Source organism: Cibotium barometz, chromosome 21, assembly GCF_041138505.1.
Source record: "Cibotium barometz isolate CiBa-2024 chromosome 21, ASM4113850v1, whole genome shotgun sequence".
Lineage (NCBI taxonomy): Eukaryota > Viridiplantae > Streptophyta > Polypodiopsida > Cyatheales > Cibotiaceae > Cibotium > Cibotium barometz.
In genome coordinates, this window is record NC_141066.1 from 15,373,520 (window position 1) to 15,396,190 (window position 22,671).

At 39.9% G+C, this 22,671-nt stretch overlaps 1 protein-coding gene across 1 annotated transcript in view; it reads right to left on the reverse strand.

The window, feature by feature from the left end:
* Nucleotides 1-8,103, reverse strand: part of LOC147626892 (beta-glucosidase 42-like) — a 65,257-nt gene extending 57,154 nt beyond the window's left edge. The window contains exon 1 of the mRNA XM_086815217.1: nucleotides 7,921-8,103. Within this exon, the coding sequence (XP_086671343.1) occupies nucleotides 7,921-8,103 (183 nt within the window). The remainder of the gene's footprint in view (nucleotides 1-7,920) is intronic.
* Between the last annotated feature and the right edge of the window lie 14,568 nt (nucleotides 8,104-22,671).

Here is a 22,671-nt window from a genome sequence, read left to right on the forward strand (position 1 = left end):
AAGAAATTACCAAGCAATAGGTGAGTCGATGAGTCCCAAGATTCTTGATAAATCCAATGAGTTTTGAAGAGGTTCCAAGATCCTAGTATAGAAACCAATGGACATAAGTCATTGTAAATACTATATAAGGGTGTGGTCGGACACTATACTATCTTTTCAGTTATATCATAAAGATAGGTTATCAAATTAGCTTCACGAAAGTTGTGAGATACACTTGTATGAATTCTTAGCAAGTTGTGAGATACACTTGTATACATTCTTAGCAAGTTGTGAGATATAATTCATGAAAGTTGTGAGATACACGAAAGTTATAATTAACTTCATGAAAGTTGTGAGATACATGAAAGTTATAATTAGCTTCATGAAAGTTGTGAGATACATGAAAGTTATAATTAGCTTCATGAAAGTTGTGAGATACATGAAAGTTATAATTAGCTTCATGAAAGTTGTGAGATACACTTGTATAAACACTTAGTAATTAATATAATGAAGCATTCGGTCTATACATTTGTCTTGTAGCTATTTGAATGGCTTAATAATACTAACTCTATTAGGGAGGAGTTGAGGAATACTAATCGACAAGTAGATCTTAGCTAATGAGTTTACTAACTTAGCGATGAGTAGGCTAGTAGTAGCCAAGTAGTCTAGGATTGGAAATCCTAAATGGAATAAGACAAAAGATACCTAGCAATCGTGAACCCAATATCTCATTTAACACGTGCTAGTGAGTAGCAAGGTGGACATCTAATCCCAACTCACATTGGGCAAATCATGAACCCAATATCTCATTTAACACATGCTAGTGAGTAGCAAGGTGGACATCTAATCCCAACTCACATTGGGCAAATAGGGTGGGTGAATAATAATAATCAATGATTGTTACTCTCTTAAGCCAAGTTGAGCAATCTAAGCTATTAATAACTAGTGTAGTAACCTTAGAGTGAAAATTCCACAAGTTTTCCACAATGAGACTCTTCTTAGGCAACGCTTATGGTGGTGAATAGGTTTTCTTATCTCAAGTTGATGCAATGATATTGTGATATTGTCATCTTCTTCTGCACACCAACAAGATTTGAGTGCTTACCTTTGTGGCAATGTGCTAAGGAATAGGGCCTTATGCTAGATCTTCACTCATAAGGTCATACACAAAATGAATGTATTCATGTGGAATGTATAAATGCTTTTCAAATTGCATGTCATCATCACAAGAAAAATGCACTTCGAATCGCATGTCATCTCATCACAAGAAAAATAAAGGGAAGTCATCTCATCACATAAAATCAAGGGAAGTAATTATGTCACATCACAAGAAAATTGATCTTCAAATTACATGTCACATCATAAGAAAAATGATGTTTAAACCACATCTCATTTCATTGCGATAAAAATCAAGGGAAGCATCCCAATGTCTCTATAGTCTTGGCTTCGTGGCTTCACAAACCACAATCCAAATGATGCTGGAAACACACAAACAATGAATATAATTATAAAACTTACATGGATAGATTTTGGATATGTGGATAGATGCATTATAGATACATGGTATATTGAAGCTCATCCCTCCATATCTAATTTGATGTAGAATTACAGTGGCAACTCTTATTAACCCCAAAATCAGTTAGTATTCCCCCTTCTCAATAGTGATCACATCCTTGTGATTGAGGAGAAGACTTTGTTATGGGGATAATTGAGAAGTTGTTTTGTTGATGCTTATGATGTTGCACGAATGCTCAATGGTCGTTGTTCCTCCAGAAGGAACGGGGAAGGCTAGTTTAGGAAATGTTGAAGTTAGTATAAACGGGATGGCTAGGAGTGAATTCCCAATGTTTATGGTGATTACTTTAGTTCGCTACACAAAGAAATTTTGGATACTTTTATGCTCATAGAGAGCTTACTACACACTAATGTTGTCTATAGCTTCTAGCTTTTTCTTTAATAAGTGATTGTGTAATATTAGCCATAGTTCTAGGCTAACTTCTAGGCCAACTATCACACACTTGAGGAGCTATTACACCCTCTCTCACATAGGAACTAGATGAGCTAGTGATCTTTATCTTCTCCAAACCCTTAATTGCTCACATGGTGTCATGCTTTATCACACAAAGTTGATATTAGCTATATTGTAGCAACTCTTAGCTAATCATGAGTTGAGTGCTACAACTCACAAATGTAGCCCACACATAGTTAGCCGCCAGCTCACAAAGAAGTTCATCAGGAGTCTTGGGCCTTAGATTACCTCTACATAAAAAGGAAGAGTTAGTGGACTTGGAGGAGTTATTAGATGTTCTCAGAGGCCTCACATGCATGTCTATGTGTCTTTTGGATAACCTTGGAGTTATTTTGTTTGGTGGTAGAAGAGCCACCGTTAATTGGCACAAGTCAGTGGGATTTTGGATTAGTCATTCTTTGCAGGTACGGGGGCTTGGATGTGGGGTGGTTTACTTGGATTGAGAGAGGATGCACTAGCAGATACCTTGGTTACTAGGCTGGCATTGACATCTCCCCATCACAACAGTTTGTGCGTGTGTTTATGAGCATTAAAAATAAAATTGAGAATTAGAGTAGGAGGAAGCTTGATTTGGCATCTAGACCCTTGTACTTCACGCTAACCACTACTTGGTTTATCACTTCTTATTAGGTTTTTCATAGAATATGCATTGTCCAGCTATGCCACCTCTTTCAAAATTTTCTTTGGTCAAGATTAGATGACACGTCACACACTAGGGCTAGAGTTTCTTGGAGACCATTATCCTAACCAAGTAAGAGTGGGATTGAACATCACACACTAGGGCTAGAGTTTCTTGGAAACCATTATCCTAACCAAGTAAGAGTGGGATTGAACATCACAGACCCAGAGGTGAGTGTGAGGCATTTTTTTGTAAGATGATTGTTAAAGGATTTATTTCGAGCACACTGAGCCATCAAAGGACTTTCTCATGCAACAGGTTATGAGGTGTACTCCATATAGGGGAGGTCACTAGATATACTACACATGATTTATATTCCTACAGGCAAAGCATCGCCGCCTCCCATTGTTATAGCCCATTTTGGTCTCTCCTATGCCAAAAATGTTATGGCATGTTCCAATCTCTCTTAGAAATACATTCACGAGAGAAAATAAGAACAATGAAGATACGTTGTTGGGAATTTACTAATGTGTTGCAATGGATGCAACCTTCTCTTCTTTCAAAGACCTCTATATAATCATATTCCTCTTGATCCATTGTCATGCCAACTTATCGTTAGGTAGCCAAACAAACACTCCTCTCTCTCACACCTACAGTAGCTACACAAGAACAATGATAGAGTAGAGAAGCAAGAGAAAGACTCAATTGGCAAGTGTGTTGTACCATGAGACAAACTGACTTATATACAAAGTAGGTTAATGGAGCAAGTCTTGTCAATAAAAGAGAAATATCAAGGAAAGTAGATTGAGCAGGAGAAATGTCAAAGCAAGAGCAAGACTCAATTGCATAGTGTGTTATGTATTATGTGACAAGCTGACTTATATACAAAGTAGGTTGATGGAGTAAGTCTTGCCAATAAAAGAGAAATATCAAGAAAAGTAAATTGATCAAGATAAATGTTAAAGGAAGCAATCAAGTTGTTGAAAAATGTTAAAGAAACTAGACAAGTGAGTTAGATAAATGTCGAGGAAAGTAGAAAGGAAGGAGAAGAAAAGGTCCAATATCAATGTTCCATAGTGTCCAAAATGAAGAAATCACCAAAAAGGTCCAAACCTCAAAATCTATAAAAATCTATACAAGTCACATTTCTACACTTATAGTAGTGCCATACCATTTCTATGCCCAAAAACATTAATAGTTATGCACTTGTAGAAGTCCTCAATGTTTTTGAGCCTATAAAAGTTCATATTGCATTAGTGTAAAATTTCCATGTGTCACTTATTTGGCTAAAGAAATCATTAACATGTCTTTACATCTAGAAGTTCCTCCCACATTTAGTGTAGAAGTGCCTTTTAGAAGTTCCTCCCACATTAGTGTAGAAGTGCTATGCCACTTCTCCACTTGTAGAAATCTTCAGCACTTCTTTGCCCATAATAGTACTTGTTGCCATGTCAGTGTGGAAGTGCCAGGTCACTTCTCAATACTTAGTGTAGAACTGCTATGTCACTTCTCAATACTTCTTCACATTTTGAAGTTCCTCCCACATTTAGTGTAGAAGTGCTTTTTCGAAGTTCCTCTTAGATTAGTGTAGAAGTGCTATGTCACTAATCCACTCATAGAAATCATCAACACTTCTTTACCCCCATAGTAGGACTTGCCATGTTAGTATGGAAGTGCCAGGTCATCTCTCTATATAAGTCACACTTTTACGCATGTATAATTACCAGATAATTTCTAGGCCCAAAGAAGTTACTTTGTAGAAGTTCCTATTGCGTTAATGTAGAAGTTCCATGTGTCACTTCTTTTCATGTAGAAATCCTCACAGCACTTCTTCACATTTGCCCACTTTAGTGTAGAAGTGCCAAGTCACTTCTCCTCCACTTGTAGAAATCCTCAATAGTCCTTAGCGTACCTGCCATGGAAGTGTCATGTCACTTGACATCAATAGATTTTCACCCATAGAAATGCCATGACATATCTATGCTCATAGAAGTTAGACTAGCATGTTAGGGGAGGATGGGCCCCACAGTTCTCACCATGCCAATGAATGCCAATTGTTCTTTACCAAAAACTAAATCATCATGAGTCAAAGCTCGTAATCTTGATGTATAACATCTTTTACAATAGGTAGTAGTTAGGAGGCAAGAAAAAAACGATTGGGAGTAAACATTATTGCAGGACATTTCTGACACCATGCTAAGAGTCATTTTCTGCGACCCTCTTCACGTACATCAATCCTGACACTTTCCTTACCCCTTCATCACGGACCTGCCCGCAACATCCAATATCATGGCACCCAAAAGGAGCAACTACAAACTGGTCAAATTTGACAGTACTACCAACATTCCAACATGGCAGACTAAGATGTAACTGTTGCTGTGCTGATGAGGGAGGAGAAGAGAATGATGCTGAAAAGATTCAAGTTTGGGAGGATTGCAATGATCGAGCGATCGCATTAATCATTCTTGGCTTGGGTGACAGTCTCATTCACCACCACCTTGACCTCAAGAAAACTGCAAAAGAGATATGGGAGAATATGGAAAGTTTATTTGGGAACAAGATTGTTAACTCAAAGGTTTTCTTGAAACAAAAATTTTTTTATTTAAAAATGCATGAAAATGCTGAACTTGGGGATCACTTGAGTACCCTTGGGTCCACCACTCAACAACTCTCCAGCATTGGAGTGATTGTAGAGGATGATGACAAAATTCCTATGTTGCTCAAAAGCATGCAAAAAGTACCAAGATTCTCCCAAGTCATGACTATTCTCCGCCTATCAAAAGATGCTTCCTATGAAGATGTGGTTGCCGTACTCATTGAGGAGGACATGAGAATCAACACAGGATAATACTAGCATTGACTTTGATAAGGCAATGCTGAGTAAGTGGAAAGAAGGGTAGTAAGATTCGATCTCATTATACTGCGAGAGGCTTGGACACAAGGAAGATCAATGCTTCAAGAAGATGGAGCAAGAGCAAGAGAAGCATTATGCGAACCTTAACAGTAGTAGAAAATGAAGAAGAAGAAGAAAAACAGGAACACATGGAGATGGTAGGTATAAGAGAGATTTTAGGTCTTTCTCTTGATGAGAAAGACTACGATTGGACATTTTAGTTCTAAAAAATTGAGTTTTCCATTCAGGTAATCCTTATGGTACCCTACACCGACTTCTACACTACCTACTCTCACATATCAGTACAAGCCTTTGCACGGTATGAAAGAAGAGGGGGCTATCCTGGCCATGGAGGAGTGCTTGGAGCTAGCAGATATGGTGGAGCTCATTTTCTCTTTGTTGATTTGAGGTCCAGGAGTAACCTAGAGGTCACATGTTGCTATAGTACTAGAGACTTCTTCGAGCATTATTCCCCTTTGCTTTGAAGAGGGGGGGTTTGTTGGGGATTTTAGAGCAATGTCAACCTACTATAGGAGAACCAACATGGAAACATCTCCTATATGTTTATGTGTGTTTACTTTTATCAAGGGAATGGCCCCTTAGCTGTTTTATGTCTTGCAATCTCGTTTGTGTGTATTTGTGTATAATCCATCTCCTATGGGTGGATTAGATAAGTTTGTGTGTGTGGTGACAATGAGCTTGCGATGTCATAACAATATGTGTGGTCTGGTTATGTTAAAAGATAAGGTCAAGAGCCTACTCCCAGTAATACTTCGAGCATTATTATCTCTCACTCTCTTGGCTCTTACTCTCTGCATTGCCATGGCCAGCTTCAGTTCCTTCGATATGCCCTAGCTAGCTTCCTCACAAAAGGTGGTTCATACACAAATACACACAAATGAGATTACAAGACATAAAACGGCTAAGGGGCCGTTCCCTTGACAAAAGTAAAAACACATAAACATATAGGAGATGTTTCCATGCTGGTTCTCCTAGTAGGTGGCATTGCTCTAAAATCCCCAACAAATTTTGGCATTTTTTTCAAGATTGAGAACACGTTTGACCTCCATAGATTTATAAACTAGTATTATTTGTGACATAAAAATAAACTTGACTTCAAATGGCATAGGAGTCCACACAACTTAAAATGGCATAGGAGTCCACACAACTTAAAATGGCATAGGAGTCCACACAACTTAAAGAAATATCAATCTTTTTCAAATAAAAAACTATTTATAAATTTCATGAATGAAAGATACTTTTTTTAATGGACTTTCTTGGAAAAAATTCTACCACTACATAAATATGCACATTATTTGACATGTAATCAAAAAATATTAGAATGCATAACAGCCTTTACCTTTGGTACCACTACCACTCAACCTCTTCTTTCCACAAGTTCTCCCTCTACATGTTTTTCAGGAACAATGTGGCATGTTGGATAGAGAATTGGAAAAAGTTCAATGTCGGTGCACATTTGTGTCCACTTTACTTATGTAGAAGGGGTAGAGGTTGTACTTGGATCTTACACCTCCTCAAGTAGAGCCATATGAATTAGACTTTAGAGGGTCATTCTGGGAAACTATGTGGCATTTGGCTTCTCTTTGTAGGTCATTGGAGTGTACATCCTACCATGTATACATCAATACCACCCTCTGTGCTTTTCAAGCCTTTGTAGAGAACAAGAAATGTGTGTGTTGCACTTTGAGGACTTTAAGGTATTCTTGTTGAGGCAAAAGCATGGTGTCAAGTTCTTACACTGCAAGATACAATCAATATCTTGATTTAAAAACAAGGAGCAAAAATGGGAGAGAGAAAGAGTCAGGTGATTTTGGCTTTGGCTTTGATTATACCTTTGGCTTTGTAAAACATCAATTCTCTGTTAAACTTATGGGTCTCTCCAGCAGGGTCCCAGCCAGAGGCCACATCAGCCGAATCCCATGCCTACTCATGGAACACCTACCAAAAAGTGGCAAGAATGGAAAGGATTTCAATTATAATATAGGTAATTTATGATTGTAGTAAGAATGTAACATAAAATATTTTATTCAACATATACCTTACTTTTGTCTCCAACTACACTCCTACTACTACACGTATGCACCGCTCTCCCTTTATTTTTTTTAGAATCTATAAAGTAAGGGAAATATTAGTACATGTTCAGATGTTTGTATACTTTTTTTAGAATCTATAAAGTAAGGGAAATATTAGTACATGTTCAGATGTTTGTATACTTTGGGGAATAAAAAGAAACACACCAGTGCCACACATGTCTTGACTAGCCTTGTGCCTTTTGGCAACAACCCTCACTTGATTGTCCAATGATTCATTGTCACCTTCTAGAACATTCATCACCCTTAGAACTGCCTCTATAAACTACTTTATTGCTGACATACTTACATTTGTAGCCTCTCCTCCTACATCCTCTTTATCACCTTTGGCTTTGACCTGGTTGCCATCCTGCTTTCCTGCCTCTCCAACATCCTTCTCTTGTTCACCACCTTGGACTTGGGTGCGATCTAGGTTCACTACATTCTTCTCCTCCTGTTCACCACCTTGGACTTGGGTGCAATCTAGGTCCATTGCATTCTTCTTTTCATGTTCACCACTTGGGACTTGGGTGCCATCCAGGTTTACCTTGCTGCCATGCACATAATACTACTCTCCTACAACACATTCTTTGAAAGTCAATCCCATGTTTCAACCTCTGCTAAGAGGGTTTAGTTTTTCTGTGTCATATGCCTCGTGCATACAATATGCATGGAATTTTTTACTTTTCAGTGCATTGTATGCATAACCTTCTTGTGGTGTAATTCTGCAATCCCCTGTACCTCTAAAAAAAGCACGGTCTAGAAGCCACAATGTCAACCGAGACCCATGTCTACTCATGGGACACCTTCAAGTGGTGAGAATGGAAGGGATTTCAATGTTAATACAGGTGGTGATCTGTAATTATAATAAGCATGTAACATAAAATATTTTATTTAGCATATACCAACTTTCAATGTGTTGCAAGAGAGTAGCATGTGGATGGCTAACAAGGTAAACCTGAATGGCACCCAAGTCCAAGGTGGTGAATAGGAAGGTGGTAAACAAGAGGGGAAGAATGAAATGGACCTGGATTGCACCCAGGTCCAAGGTGGTGAAAAAGAGGAGAAGAATGAAATGAGCTGGATTGCACCCACCAGGTCCAAGGTGGTGAAAAAGAGAAGAATGCAGTGGAAATGGATCGCACCCAAGTCCAAGGTGGTGAACAAGAGGAGAAGAATGCAATGGACCTGGATTGCACCTAGGTGATGAACAAGTGGAGAATAATGCAATGGACTTGGATTGTACCCAAGTCCAAGGCGATGAAAAGGTGGAGAAGAATGCATTCTTGTGGATGGCTAGCGAGGTAAACTTGGATGACACCCAAGTCCAAGGTGGTGAATAGGAATGTGGTAAACAAGAGGGGAATAATGAAATGGACCTAGATTGCACCTAGGTTCAAGGTGGTGAAAAAGAGGAGAAGAATGCAGTGGACATGGATTGCACCCAAGTCCAAGGTGGTGAACAAGAGGAGAAGAATGCAATGGACTTGGATCGCACCCAAGTGATGAACAAGTGGAGAATAATGCAATGGACCTGGATTGCACCCAAGTGATGAACAAGTGGAGAATAATGCAATGGACTTGGATTGTACCCAAGTTATGAACAAGTGGAGAATAATGCAATGGACCTGGATCGCACCCAAGTGATGAACAAGTGGAGAATAATGCAATGGACCTGGATCGCACCCAAGTGATGAACAAGTGGAGAATAATGCAATGGACTTGGATTGTACCCAAGTCCAAGGTGGTGAACAGGTGGAGAAGAGTGCATTCTTCTCCTCTTGTTCACCTAGGTGGTGAACAAGAGGAGAAGAATCCAATGGACCTGGATCCCACCTAGGTCCAAGGTGGTGAATAGGAGGAGAAGAATGCAATAGACCTAGCTCACACCCAAGTCCAAGGTGGTGAACATGATAAGGATGTTGGAGAGGCATGAAATCATGATGGCAGCTAGGTCAAACCCAAAGGTGATAAAGAGGATGCAGGAGGAGAGGCTATGAATGTAGGTATGTCAGAAGTAAAGAATATTTTTCAGAGGTTGATAGTGCTATTGAGGGTGGTGGTGGCCAACCTAAACCTATGGAGAAGGCGAAGGTTGATGGTGCAGAAGATAAGAGTGAGGGCCATGATGTAGCAGCACCTACACCACAAGCAAGTATGAACAAGAAGAGTGATGGTGCAGCAAGAACTGTATCTTAGGGTGGAAATATGCTTGAGAATAGCAGTGGCAATGATACATTAACATTTGCAGCCCAGTGTGATACTGAGCATGGCAGTTCTAAGGATGATGATGCAAGAGGAAACGATGCAGAAGGTGATAATGAAACATTGGATGATCTAGCAAGGGTTGTTTCCAAAAAACACAAGGCTAGTCAAGACATGTGTGGCATTGGTGTGTTTCTTTTCATTGCCCAAAGTTCTTGCATACAAAAATTTGAACATGTACTAATATTTCACTTGCTTAGTAGATTTTGAAGGAAAGAAAGAGAGAGCAGTGTATACACGCAGTCGTAGGAGTGCAACTGGAGACAAAAGTAACTCCCATGTTTTAACCTCTACTAAAAGGGTTTAGTTTTCCATGTCATATACATCGTGCATACAATATGCATGACATTTTTTTAATTTTCAGCACCCTATATGCACAACCTTTTTGTGGTGTAATTCTAAAATCCCCTATACCTCTTGTATACTATATGCATGGGAGTTGTAATTCTCAACACCTTGTATGTGCAACCTTTCTACATTGTGATTTTGCAATCCCACATACCCCATGTATACTATATGCATGATGGTAGTTTTAATTCTCAGCACTATATAATTTTGAAACACATGATACATTATTTTTGGCAGTTGTAATACTCAGTATCGTGTATTACATCAGTATCGTATAATACATTATTTTTGGCAGTTGTAATACTCAACATCATGTATTACATCAGTATCGTGTAGTTCCATGTATCATGTATGCACATTTGTTGTGGTTCTCTTGACCGTATGGAGGACCCTTTTGTGTATTGTAACCCCATACTAATTAAATGAAAGACCTTCAACTTTGTCCAAGTTTGTTATATTTTCTTTCATCTTGATTGAATAATAGTGTCGTGTGTTCTATTTTATTTGATCTTAACTGAATGAGAGTGTTATATGTTCTATTTTCTTTCATCTTGACTGAATGATAATGTCGTGTGTTCTATTTTCTTTCATCATTAGCTAAATGAGAGTGTAATGTGTTTAAGATGAAAATCCCTTGGGAGCTCTTATGAGCTCCATCTTAATTAAGTTCTATTGGCATGTGTTCAAGAGTGCCTAACGTGGCAAGTGCTATGTCCTCCAGTGATGATGAACCCATTTTGGAGGTCAATACACAATCACTTCAATGACTCACACTAGTACAATGCTCGGCAGTGATTGTGGATCTTAATGGTGTATTGATCCTTAGCCATGATGCTAGGAGAGACCCTAAACCTTGAGAGTACACAAAATTCTTCTAGATAGTGAAAGAGGACGATAATGTCACACACTATGTGCGAAAAGATGCACAAGGATTCCTAGTGTTGGAAAATCATTTTATTGATGTCTACGTTTAGAGCTTTGTAACATTCCGTAATGTTGAGTAGCGTCTCAGATTATGCTTCTCACACATAATGCATTGCTTTGCAGGGCGGATTGACCAAGAAGAATGCAACATCACATATTTCAATTTTTCAGATGGAAAGCCTTGCTTCTTCAAGAATCTACAATCTTTTTGGTGGAAGCTACCAAATTATGATATATCAAGTACCATGTTGTTGGATGACAGCTTCTACAAGATGGCATTCAACAAGCCTAGGAATTTTACTATTCTACCAAAGTTCCACGAGCAGTCAAGCCATGGTCTGCACACATTCCTCATGACATCTGTTGGGGTGTAGCTGACTACATGTAAAAGGCCAGCTAGTAATGGCAAGGCACACCCTATGGGGCAAGTCACATGATGTATTTCACACGTGCCGTAATTTTCATTTATATCTAGGTAGATTAAACATGGAGGTAGGATTATGTCTTGGAGAGAAAGACAACAAAGAAATGAACAAGACAATCGCACACACGGAGGACGCACACAAGAATCTCAGCCATGTCAAGAAAAGAGAACAAATAAATGAATAAGACAATCGCACACACGGAGGACGCACACAAGAATCTTAGCCATGTCAAGAAAAGAGAACAAATAAATGAATAAGACAATCACACACATGGAGGATGCACACTAGAACATCAGCCATGTCAATATAAGAGACCTAGTATGATGTGGCAAAAGATGCGCCCACTCCATCAAGTGTGTAATTGAAACTTCATGGCTAAAAACCTCATGGTTGAAAGCTTGTATGTATTGGACTAGTTTCACAGTTGTATTAAAGCTATATGATTGAAAGCCTATAACTGATGTATTGGGCATGTTTCACAACTATAATAAAATATGTGTTATAATATCTTTTGTTCATGGATATGTAATGCAATGTTTGTCTTTAAATTAATTGTAATGAGTACATACTTGAGTTTCATACTTGTGCCTATCTTTTAGGGTAGAAAAAGAACAAAATTCCACAATTGACATAGTTGATAATCTATAAAACAGTATGGCTCTCTCAAACTTGAAACCAAGCAATTGTACATAGGCAAGGCCATGTCTGATGGGGATTACGTTATTGTGTTGTTGCATGCATTACATAGGCAGGGAAACTTTTAGAGTACTGTGCATGCATTTAGTTGAAACTAAAGTTATTGTAGATGAAATAATAGTAAATCCAAACTATATATTTCCTAAAATATCTGAGGAGACAGTGTTGCCTCCTCAAGTACTGATTTAGTAGGCTCCCCATGGACTTATAAGATAGGAAGATTCTATTGAACGAGACATTTTGTATGGATCCAAGTTGTGCAGCGCTACTTGTACCTTGGTCCATAGTTTCATAATATAATTTATGTTCTCACTAAATGCTTAAAACAAACTAACAGCCTGTAGGTCTGTATACCCTTCAGCACTCACAAGTCTCTCAAAGCATTAAATACGAACTGTATATAGTATTTTAAATACGAACTGTATACAGTATTTTAAATTGTATATAAAGTATTTCAAAGCATTAAATACGAACTGTATACAGTATTTTAAATTGTATATAAAGTATTTCAAAGCAATAAAAGATAACTGAGCACGTTGGATAATCATCATGTCACTCAAAAAACTTCAAAGTTGTCTCAGTTCGAGCAGTGTTTCAAATAGTCAAGTAAACAAAGAAGGCGATAGGTCTAAAGGGCATGCTATTGTAAATGGCTTCCTCTAGCTTGGGCGTGAGCTTATAGACATTAGTCTTACATGGTGGCGGCTAACCATGTGGAACTTAATTGCCCTCACTAGGTGTCAATATACTAGGGTAATGCCTTCCGTATCACTAAGGCTATACACATGGTTATCTTCTTTGTGGTACCAGTACTTTATAACTACATATAATTTTGTATCAATAACATTTCCCCAATGGTCCTTTTGTTCCTTGCTTGTTCGATGCTTAGGTGTAATGCATTTCAATAAGTACAAATCAACATTTTCATCTTTTCCTTCCTCAACATTCATTGCCAAGTTGTCTCCTATATGCATAAAGCATCATGATGGCCTACATACATTGGCTCCTTAATGCCCTCTTCATCATCACTTGAGGTATCTGATAACTCCTCATCATTGACAAGAACCAAGGTATGATACTTCTAGATCTCCAGTATCCATTCACATAGTGCATTGAGTCTGATCCATGCACATGCTTGCAATCCCACTTCACACTTCTCTGTAATTCATCTTGATCTCCCAAAGCACTCTAGTGACTTGCTTGGTTTTAGTTGAGATGCCAATGTGTGCTTGTTCCTGGTTGAAATGAACCCTCAAAAATTCCCCACATCAGTTGGACTCTATCTGAATTTAGTTGCTCAAGGGCAAGAGCCCTCTTGATGATGACTGCACCGGCTCCATCATGCTCCCCTTTCCCATGTCCTAAACCAAAAAGCTCCATTACATCTCTAGTCCTATAAGATTTTAGAATCTTGTATAACAAAGTAAAAAGTCCTCTTTGCCTTGAATTGACATGCAGCTCCATCGGCCATACCCGATGCCACTTCAATACAAAGCCTTCATCCCTCAACCACTTATCATGAAGTAGAAAGTAGTGCTATATGAACAAGGTATCATGTTGTTTGTCGTATGACACTGAGAAATGTATAGTCTTCTTCACATCACCTGACCCCACTCCGCAATATGAGATGTGAACCAATATGGTCACCTGGCTTGAATGCCAGTGCATGGACTGAATCTCATGTTGCTCTTTAAAAGAGTAGTTCTTAGCAAAGTCAACAATTGAGACCACTCTATCACTTAGGAAGAAGCTAGAGACACAGTTCTTGAACTATTGAGCATGCCACCTAGAGATGAAGTTATGCTTTACAAAGCTTCACAAATGTTTTTTGAATAAGCAAGTTAGGTCCATACAGGTCATATTCTTCATAATAAGATCCTTTATTTTCTTTTTATTTCCAGCCTCATCAACTTTTCTAGTCTCTATATCCTTAAAAACCTCGACAGAACTTTACTTCTCCTTATCCCCATGCTCAAGTCGATAGAATACCACCGTATTGTCAATGCCACACTAACCAAACTTTCCCATCAAACACTAATGCGCATGGAACATGGCATTTGCAGGCTTGGAGTAGAGTATGGATTCCCACATAGCTGTAACACTATTGTAAGGATGTTCGGCAGTTGTGCAAGAAAGTTTTCCTGACACCTTGCATATTGAACAAGTACATGTGGATCCCATAGTGCGTGTGATTAATCGCATCCTTTAAAAACATCATTTATACATGATAAACACAAGAAGTATCTAGGTCTTTAAAAACATCATCTGTATATGCCAAACACAACAAGTATATCAATCTTTTAGCTTCCATACAAAATATGGCTTCAGCCCCTCGAAACTTCGTAAAGAGATATTCAACTTTGGATATCCCTCTTAGAATCTTCTATAGAGCTCAACATGTGATAAATTTTACAAAAAATGGAAGATCAAATCATGAAAGTTTCTAGTTGCTTTAAAGTAGTAATAAGCACTTTAAAGCAATTTAAAGCAGTTACAAGCAAAGCAGTGAGAACTGTAAAGCAGCTTAAAGTAGTCAAAAGCACTACAAAGCAATTTAAAGCACCAAAAAGCACATAAAAGAAACTAAATTAGTGACAAGGCTTGCAAAGTATTTCAAATTACTAAAACACATGAAAGCAACAAATTGCTTTAGACAAGCACTAAAAAGCACATGAAAGTAGCCAACTGCTTTAAAGTAGTGATAAGCATTGCAAAGCAACGCAGTTAAAAGCACATGAAAAACATTTGAAAGTAGCCGAATGCTTTAAAGCAATGTCAAGCACTGCAAAGCACTTACACTTAAAAGTAGCCAATTGCTTTAAAGTAGTGGTGAGCACTACAAAGTAGTTAAATCACTCAAAAGTAGGCAACTGCTGAACAATAGTTTTCAAAGCACGTAAAAGCAGTTAAAAGCACATGAAAACTACTTGAAAATAGCCAACTGCTTTAAAGCAATGGTAATTACTACAAAGGAATTAAAAGCATACAAAAGCAGTTTAAAGCACTTCAAAAGCAATTAAAAGCACATAAAAAGTACTTGAAAGAAGCCAACTACTTTGAAGCAGTGACAAGCATTGTAAAGCAGTTAAAAGCACATGAAAGTAGCCAATCACTTTAAAGTAGTTTAAAGCACTTAAAAGCAATTAAAAGCACATGAAAAGCACTTGAAAGTAGCCAATTGCTTTAAAGTAGTGGTAAGAACTGCAAAGTAGTCAAAAGCATATGAAAGTAAGAACTGCAAAGTAGTCAAAAGCATATGAAAATGGGCAACTGCTTTAAAGTAGTTAAAAGCACTTCAAAGAAATTAAAAGCACTTAAAATTAGCCAATTGCTTTAAAATAGTGATAGTATTGCAGAGCAATTAAAAGCACATGGAAGTAGCCAACTGCTTTAAAGCACTTTAAAGCAATTAAAAGCACATGAAAGTAGCTAATTGCTTCAACAATAAGAAATGACAAGTAGTTAAAAGCACTAAAAAGAATAGGAAAGAATCGAATTGTAGTAAAGCACTAATTGCTTCAACAATAAGAAATGACAAGTAGTTAAAAGCACTAAAAAGAATAGGAAAGAATCGAATTGTAGTAAAGCAGTGAAAAAACACTACAAATCACATGAAAGCAGCAAGCTGCTTTTAATAACAATGACAAGCACTATAAAGCAATTAAAAGCACTAAAAAGCACATGAAAGAATCCCACTGCTTTAATACGTAAAATGACCATTGTAAACCAACTAAATGCATGTGAAAGATGTATTCAATTGCTTTAGAGCAGTGGAACCATTCTGAAGCACATGGAAGCAGTCAATTGCTTTGAAGTAGTAGCATCCATTGTAAAGCATTAAAGGCACATAAAAGTAAATGCTTTAAACTAGTTCAAAGCAATAACTAACCCGAGTCTCATCAAGGAGATGAACTGGATGCTTCATGACACATCTTTTTCCAACCCGCTGATTGCATACATCAAGGAGATGAACTGGATGCTTCATGACACATCTTTTTCCAACCCGCTGATTGCATACATCTTTCTTGTTTTGATGGACCCAAGTTGTTGATTCCCAAAGTTAAAGACAAGATCCCTAACCATAGGTGTAATTTCACTAGTACGTGGCTATTTTTGACATGTGGATAAGGGTAGCACTCCATCCTCTTCATTTGATAAATTCACTTTTTCTAAATACAAGTTTCTTATGTCCCCCAATATCTTTGGCAGCTTTGGCAATTTTTCGAGGACCCCTACTATGGTCCTCCAAAAAATACAACCAATGGACATAAAATATATTTTACTATTTCACGTACAAAAAACATGAAAAATACTTTCAAGTAGACTTCCAAGTGGACCAAAAAACATAAAAATTTCGGCCAAGAAAAAAACATATCCCAAAAGAGGAAGGGAATAGTTCAAAATACTGCAAGTCTCTAAGTAACCAATCACCTCATCGATTTGCAGGTTTAATTTGATAAGGCTAGCTTAAAATAAAGGCAAGGTCTCTTTCAAAGGGACATGGTGAATGTATAATCATGTGCTAATTGCAGTGCAGACCTAGTACATGAATATAAATAAAATACAAATGCTTGTAGTCCAAAAATGGTCCCCATCCGGGAGAAGTGCATTGAGCCCAAGCTGAAGATGCCCTTCAAGAAAGTCACCAAGTAACCCATGAGACAATGGTTGCCGCCACCCTCCGCAAAAACCATAAACCAACTCCTCCTTCATCCCAACCTCCACCACGTCCACGTAAATCCACCCTTGTTGGGACTATATAATCCTCACCTCTCTGTGACACACTCAAGGGTGCCATAGATTGGTCTCTCACACGAACCATCTCATTCCACTAGAATCAACCCATGGCTTTACAACTCCCCTCAATACTTTTGACATTGACACTCATTGATGGGTCGATCTTATCGACCATCTGGCCAAAACTTCTAAGCACCACATCCTCTAGTAACAACAAAAGCTCAAGAGTGGGGATGCATACATCCATGAGAAGAGAGTTAACATTTTTCAAAAATTGCTTTATGTTAACCCATGGCGGACATTGCGACGTACTATATTTTACGTCATTAATTTAAATATTCTGAGTCATGGGCCGGGCTTGTTGGCACCATATGTTAAGGATGAAGGGATTGGGTGATCGCCGATGAGAGGCGCACCTTGGATATCAGTAGGATAAGGGTTAGGGTCGGCCGGCCATGTATGGGCGCCCAAGTGTGAACGGCCAAGTCACCTATAAGAGTCAAATGTAACCCTAAAATCCTCATTCTCATGTGTTGTGAATACAAGAGTGCTCTTGCCTTATCTCTTTGGTTTCCTTCTCTTGTGTGTGAGAGAGAGAGAGAGAATGAGAGAGCGATCGAGCATTGTGTAGCGGCACGGCGGCGGAGAGACAGTAGAGTGGCGACGGCGGCTCCTTCTTCACGGCTGCGACGTGGGAATCCTTCAAGGCGGCGGTTGAGCGGTGAGTGACACACCCTTTGCATTCTGTTTGAGCTTCCTTCCCTGGTTGTATGCTTGCAGCCATTCGTGGCTCGCATACGGTGTCCGACAAGTCCCCAGCTACGACCTGTGCGGCAAAAGCGCACATTTTTGGCACCGCGCCGGGGAGTTGCCCTGCACCAAGCTCCAGTTTGCAGCTCGGGCTGCTGTGTGAAGTTTAATTTACACTGTAGGAAAGGCGTCTGTGTTGCTGTTGAGGTGTTTCTGTGGTTTTCAATCTCTGTTTCTGCAATTTGTCTTCTGCATTTCTGTTTCTTTTGTTATATTTCCGCTCCACGTGCGGGCGTGCATTCTGTTATCTGGTTTTCTGCGTGCGAGGGGGGATTTCTGAATCCCTAGACCTGTGCTGTGTGCGAACCGCACCGCGGCCAAGGCTGAATCCTAGACAGAAACTCCAGAAAACTTATCCAAAAAAAACAGAAAATAAAAATTTAAAAAAAATATAAACAATCAAAAATAAAAAATTAAATTTTATTTTTGAAGAAAGAACCAAACATGTGGAGAGGAAAGATTTTCTAATTGGAGAAAAATTTTTTGAAAAGAAAGAACCCTAATTGACCCACGACCCACGACCCCGGTCTCGGTCTCGGTCTTTTGATATATATATATAGTTTAGTAGAGCTACACGCTCTGAACATGCGACAAGCGAAGTAAATGAGGAAGGAGGGGTAGTAGACTCACCATTCACATCTTATGTAGACCCTACCCTACCAAAGAGTGTCCATGTGGATATTCTACCCACTTCGTTTAATGAGGGCCCTACTGAGCTACCACATTCCGATGCTCTTCCTAAAGTAGAGGTCCCTAGAAGCCAATCCATAAGGAGTGACATTGCGTCCACTTCAAGAGAACCGATTGGCACACCAAGTCTAGATGGGATATTTCTCAATGAAAATTGGGAATATGATCTACACACAGAGACTCTAACGGACCTATACACGGGTTACACATACCATGTGGGTTGGTTAGAAGTTCTACGATCTACATCTAGCGCCACTAATCTAGAAGAGCAACAGCAAATGATATATGAGGTGATTCATAGAATTATCCAAATTGAGAGGCAAAATAGGGGAGTGAACTTAGTTTCCACTGGCCCTATGAGATTTTTGGATACAGGCAAGGCAAAACAACCAACCCTATCACAATTGGAGACTCCCTCGGTGAGTCCCATAGACCCTTCGTATGTTGTTTCGCCTGGAGTCTCAATGCAGGTTGAGCCCACGAGCAGTAACTTTAGTTTTCCAACCTTGGCTCAACTTTCCATTAACGAATCCACAATGCCGACCCCAATGATGAGCATAACGGAAAGTGCACCTGTTACCGCTGTAGTTAGTACGACGTCGCTACCTAGTGGAACAGTACCTACAACAGTGCGTGCCAGTGCCTATCAACCATATGTACCTATCGCTACTCATGCTCATGTAGCTCCTACGCCTCTTAGTATGCCAATGGCGTATGCTCCACGACCACCTTATCATAACCATTATCCAAGGGGAGCTAGGCCTAGCCACATATCATATCCTATGTCATTTGCCAACATACTCAGACCAACGCCAACTCCTATCAGCCAGGCTATCCCAGAAGTGCCTCCACCAACTATGCCTGCTCACTTAGGTGATCTCGCAGCGTTTGCTCAGACGATCGGACGATCCATTGCGGAAAACATGCGGGGCATGCCTGAGAGAGAACCTAGAAGCAAGGCAGTACAAGAGGCTAAGCTCACTCAAAACTTCAGTGGTAACGAGGACGTTAGGAAGCACATTGAAGTCTTTGAACACGTGTGTGATTCCTTGGAAGAGCACAATGAGCTGCATAAGTGTAAAGCCCTAGGCTTAACCTTGAGTGGAAAGGCCGGAGATTGGTATCGAACCTTAAGGGTTGAAGAGCGCACTCACTACCCCACTCTCAAGAGATTGTTCTTGAAAGAATACATACGTGAGGGTGTGCTTTGGGGAGTAGCATCTCAACTCCAAAAAGCTGAACGTGAGGAAGGGGAGTCAGTGAGAGACTTTATAAGTCGATTGAAGCATCTAAATTCTCGCTGCACTCCCGATGAACGCTTTAATAACAACCAACTCCTCGATAGATTCATCCGAGGATTGCGCCACGAGGACATTTACAATGGCCTAGTCATTAGAGGTCTTACAACGTGGGAAGCAGTCACTGCCAATGCAATCCAGTTAGAAGACAACTTGATGATTTGCAGGTAAAAAGGTGTCTTCAGAAACAAAATCCGTTAGTTCGCAAGTATCTGGGCACGAGCCAATGACGGTAAAACCTATTGCCAAGGAGCCCAAGATATCTGAAATGTCTGTGACCGACCTTACTCAGGCTCTCCAAGAATACTTAGGGGTAATCGAGCTCCTCAGAATAGCCATATGTACCCAAGAAGAGAGCAACAATGGTGTTCGGTGTGCTTAGGACCACATAGCACGAGTGAATGTCCCACATTCAGAGTCAAATTCAATGGGAATTGCAATGCATGTGGTAAGTATGGCCATCAATCTAAAGATTGCCTAGTACTTAAGCGAATGTTGGCAAACCAGGCACCACTAGCTTGGTCAAACACACCTCAAGTACCCGCGCTAATGCCTGCACAATCTATCGAGCAACCGTCACAGCACATAGTTCCAAGGAATCCGAATGTAGTCCAGTCTGTGTCGTTACCACCGCCAGTGCTAGGACCACAACCTCCACATCCAAGGATTACCCCAATAAACCAGATGGGTTGTGAGTCACATAGTGCATGTAAGGATTATGAAGAGCAGATAGACTCTACTGCTCCATACGGGATTGATACGTTTGAAATGATTCCCCAGTACTACATGGAGGATCATTTCGGGCAAGTCAAGCCTGTATATCAAGCGGCTGCTCTTGCCACAAGAAGGCAAAACCTTAATACCATGGCGAGGAGACCACCTCTTCAATGTTACGAGTGTGGTGGACCGCATCGTGTAGTGGAGTGCCCTAATAGGTTACAAAAGATCGCTACTCAGATGCAACCAAATCAAGGGAGCACATCGGGAATGCCGATACTTACATGTAATCGTTGTGGCATAGATCATTTGATCGCTCAATGTCCACATAATCCTAATGCACCCAAGATTACGCCATTGAATTTGGTTGAGGTCACCAACCAAGCACGAAGAACCACACCCGTTGTACCCGCGAATGTAGTTACACGGTCAATGCTTCAAAATCAAAACTACATTCTTGAAGAGAGGGATACTGCATCAATCGCTTAGGCAAAGAAAAAGAAAACACGGCGGAAGAGATCGCTTAATGCCACGAGCTCCAAGCCTAGTTCAAAGACTAACATAGGGACAGGAGACGACCCCGTGTATATGAATGATCCTGAAGATGATTCCGATTCAATAGAAACCATGGGGACCAAAGCCACTACCTTAAGGGAAGAACCCACTCGGGAGCTCAATGAAGGAGAATCAAGTGAGTACATAAATAAGGGAAAACAGAAGGAAACTTCCTCGGCCCCACAACCAAGTCAGTTAATGCCCTCTCGACCACCCAAACTGACTGAGACTCCCCAAGACAAGCCACGTGGGCCAAAAACCCTCAAGAAAAAGATTGAAACTTACCCAAACCCAGTTGAGGAGATTGAACAAGTGCAACACTTAAGGGGTTTGGTGGAAGCAACACAAAGAGAACTGGAGCCAAACCCGAGAAAAATCAAAATTCCAGACACAGTGTTTCCTACGCAAGTTCAGCCTCACAGGAACCATAAACCGTTAGCTATACCTAGTATCATTCGGGAAGAAAGTGAGGATAGGACATCAGGAAGTGGGCAAACACCCTTCTTGCTGGAAAGAATGTTTAGTGAGGGAATGCCTGACCCCATTGAAGAGGAAGTGATTCCATCTTCACCTTTGAGACCGGACACTTCCCTGTTCATGGTGGAGACAATGCCTGAATGGAGTGAGAAGATTGTTAACTTTTTGGTTAATGGCTTTCCACCCAAGGAGCTTCGTAAAGATCTAGCTCGAAAGCTAATCAAAGAATGCGAACCCTATTGCCTGATAGCCGGGACTCTTTATAAAAGAGGAAAGGATGACGTTCTTAGGCGTTGTGCCCGAGAGGATGAGTATCTATACATTTTGCAAGAGGCACATATGGGCGTAGCCGGTGATCACTTCTCAGGAGACTTAACTGCGCGAAAGATCTTACAATCAGGGTATTGGTGGCCCACTATGTTCCAAGACGCATCACTCTTTGTGAAGGGTTGCGATGAATGCCAACGATACAAGAAACCCCAACGAAAAGATCAGATGCCCCTACATCCGATCAAAGTAAACCAACCATTTGAAAAGTGGGGTTTAGACTTTGTAGGTCCAATTAGTCCAGCGGCCCGAAACACACAATCTCGCTATATTATTGTGGCCACTGACTATATGACCAAATGGGCTGAAGCGAAAGCGACACGTAAGGCAGATGCGAGGACAACAGCCAAGTTCCTCTTTGAAAATATAATCACACGATTCGGTTGTCCTTTTGAACTTGTGAGCGACAATGGTACGCATTTTATAAATGAAGTGATTAAGGAGCTCACAACAAATTTCATGATATCCCATCATAAATCTACTCCTTACTATCCGCAAGCGAATGGCCAAGCCGAGAGTACCAACAAGACTTTAATCTCTATTTTGACAAAGACAGTGGAAGCTCATCGCACGGATTGGGATCTAAAACTTACGACAGTTTTATGGGCCTATCGTACTGCGTACAAAGTGGCTATTAATTGCACACCATTCAAAATGGTATATGGCCAAGAAGCAGTCATGCCGTGGGAATTTGTCATTCCTAGTCTTCGTGTTGCTACTCAAGAGGGTTGGGATGGTAATCCCTTAGTAGAGCGTTTATATATCCTTGAGCGGCTAAACGAAGAAAGACAA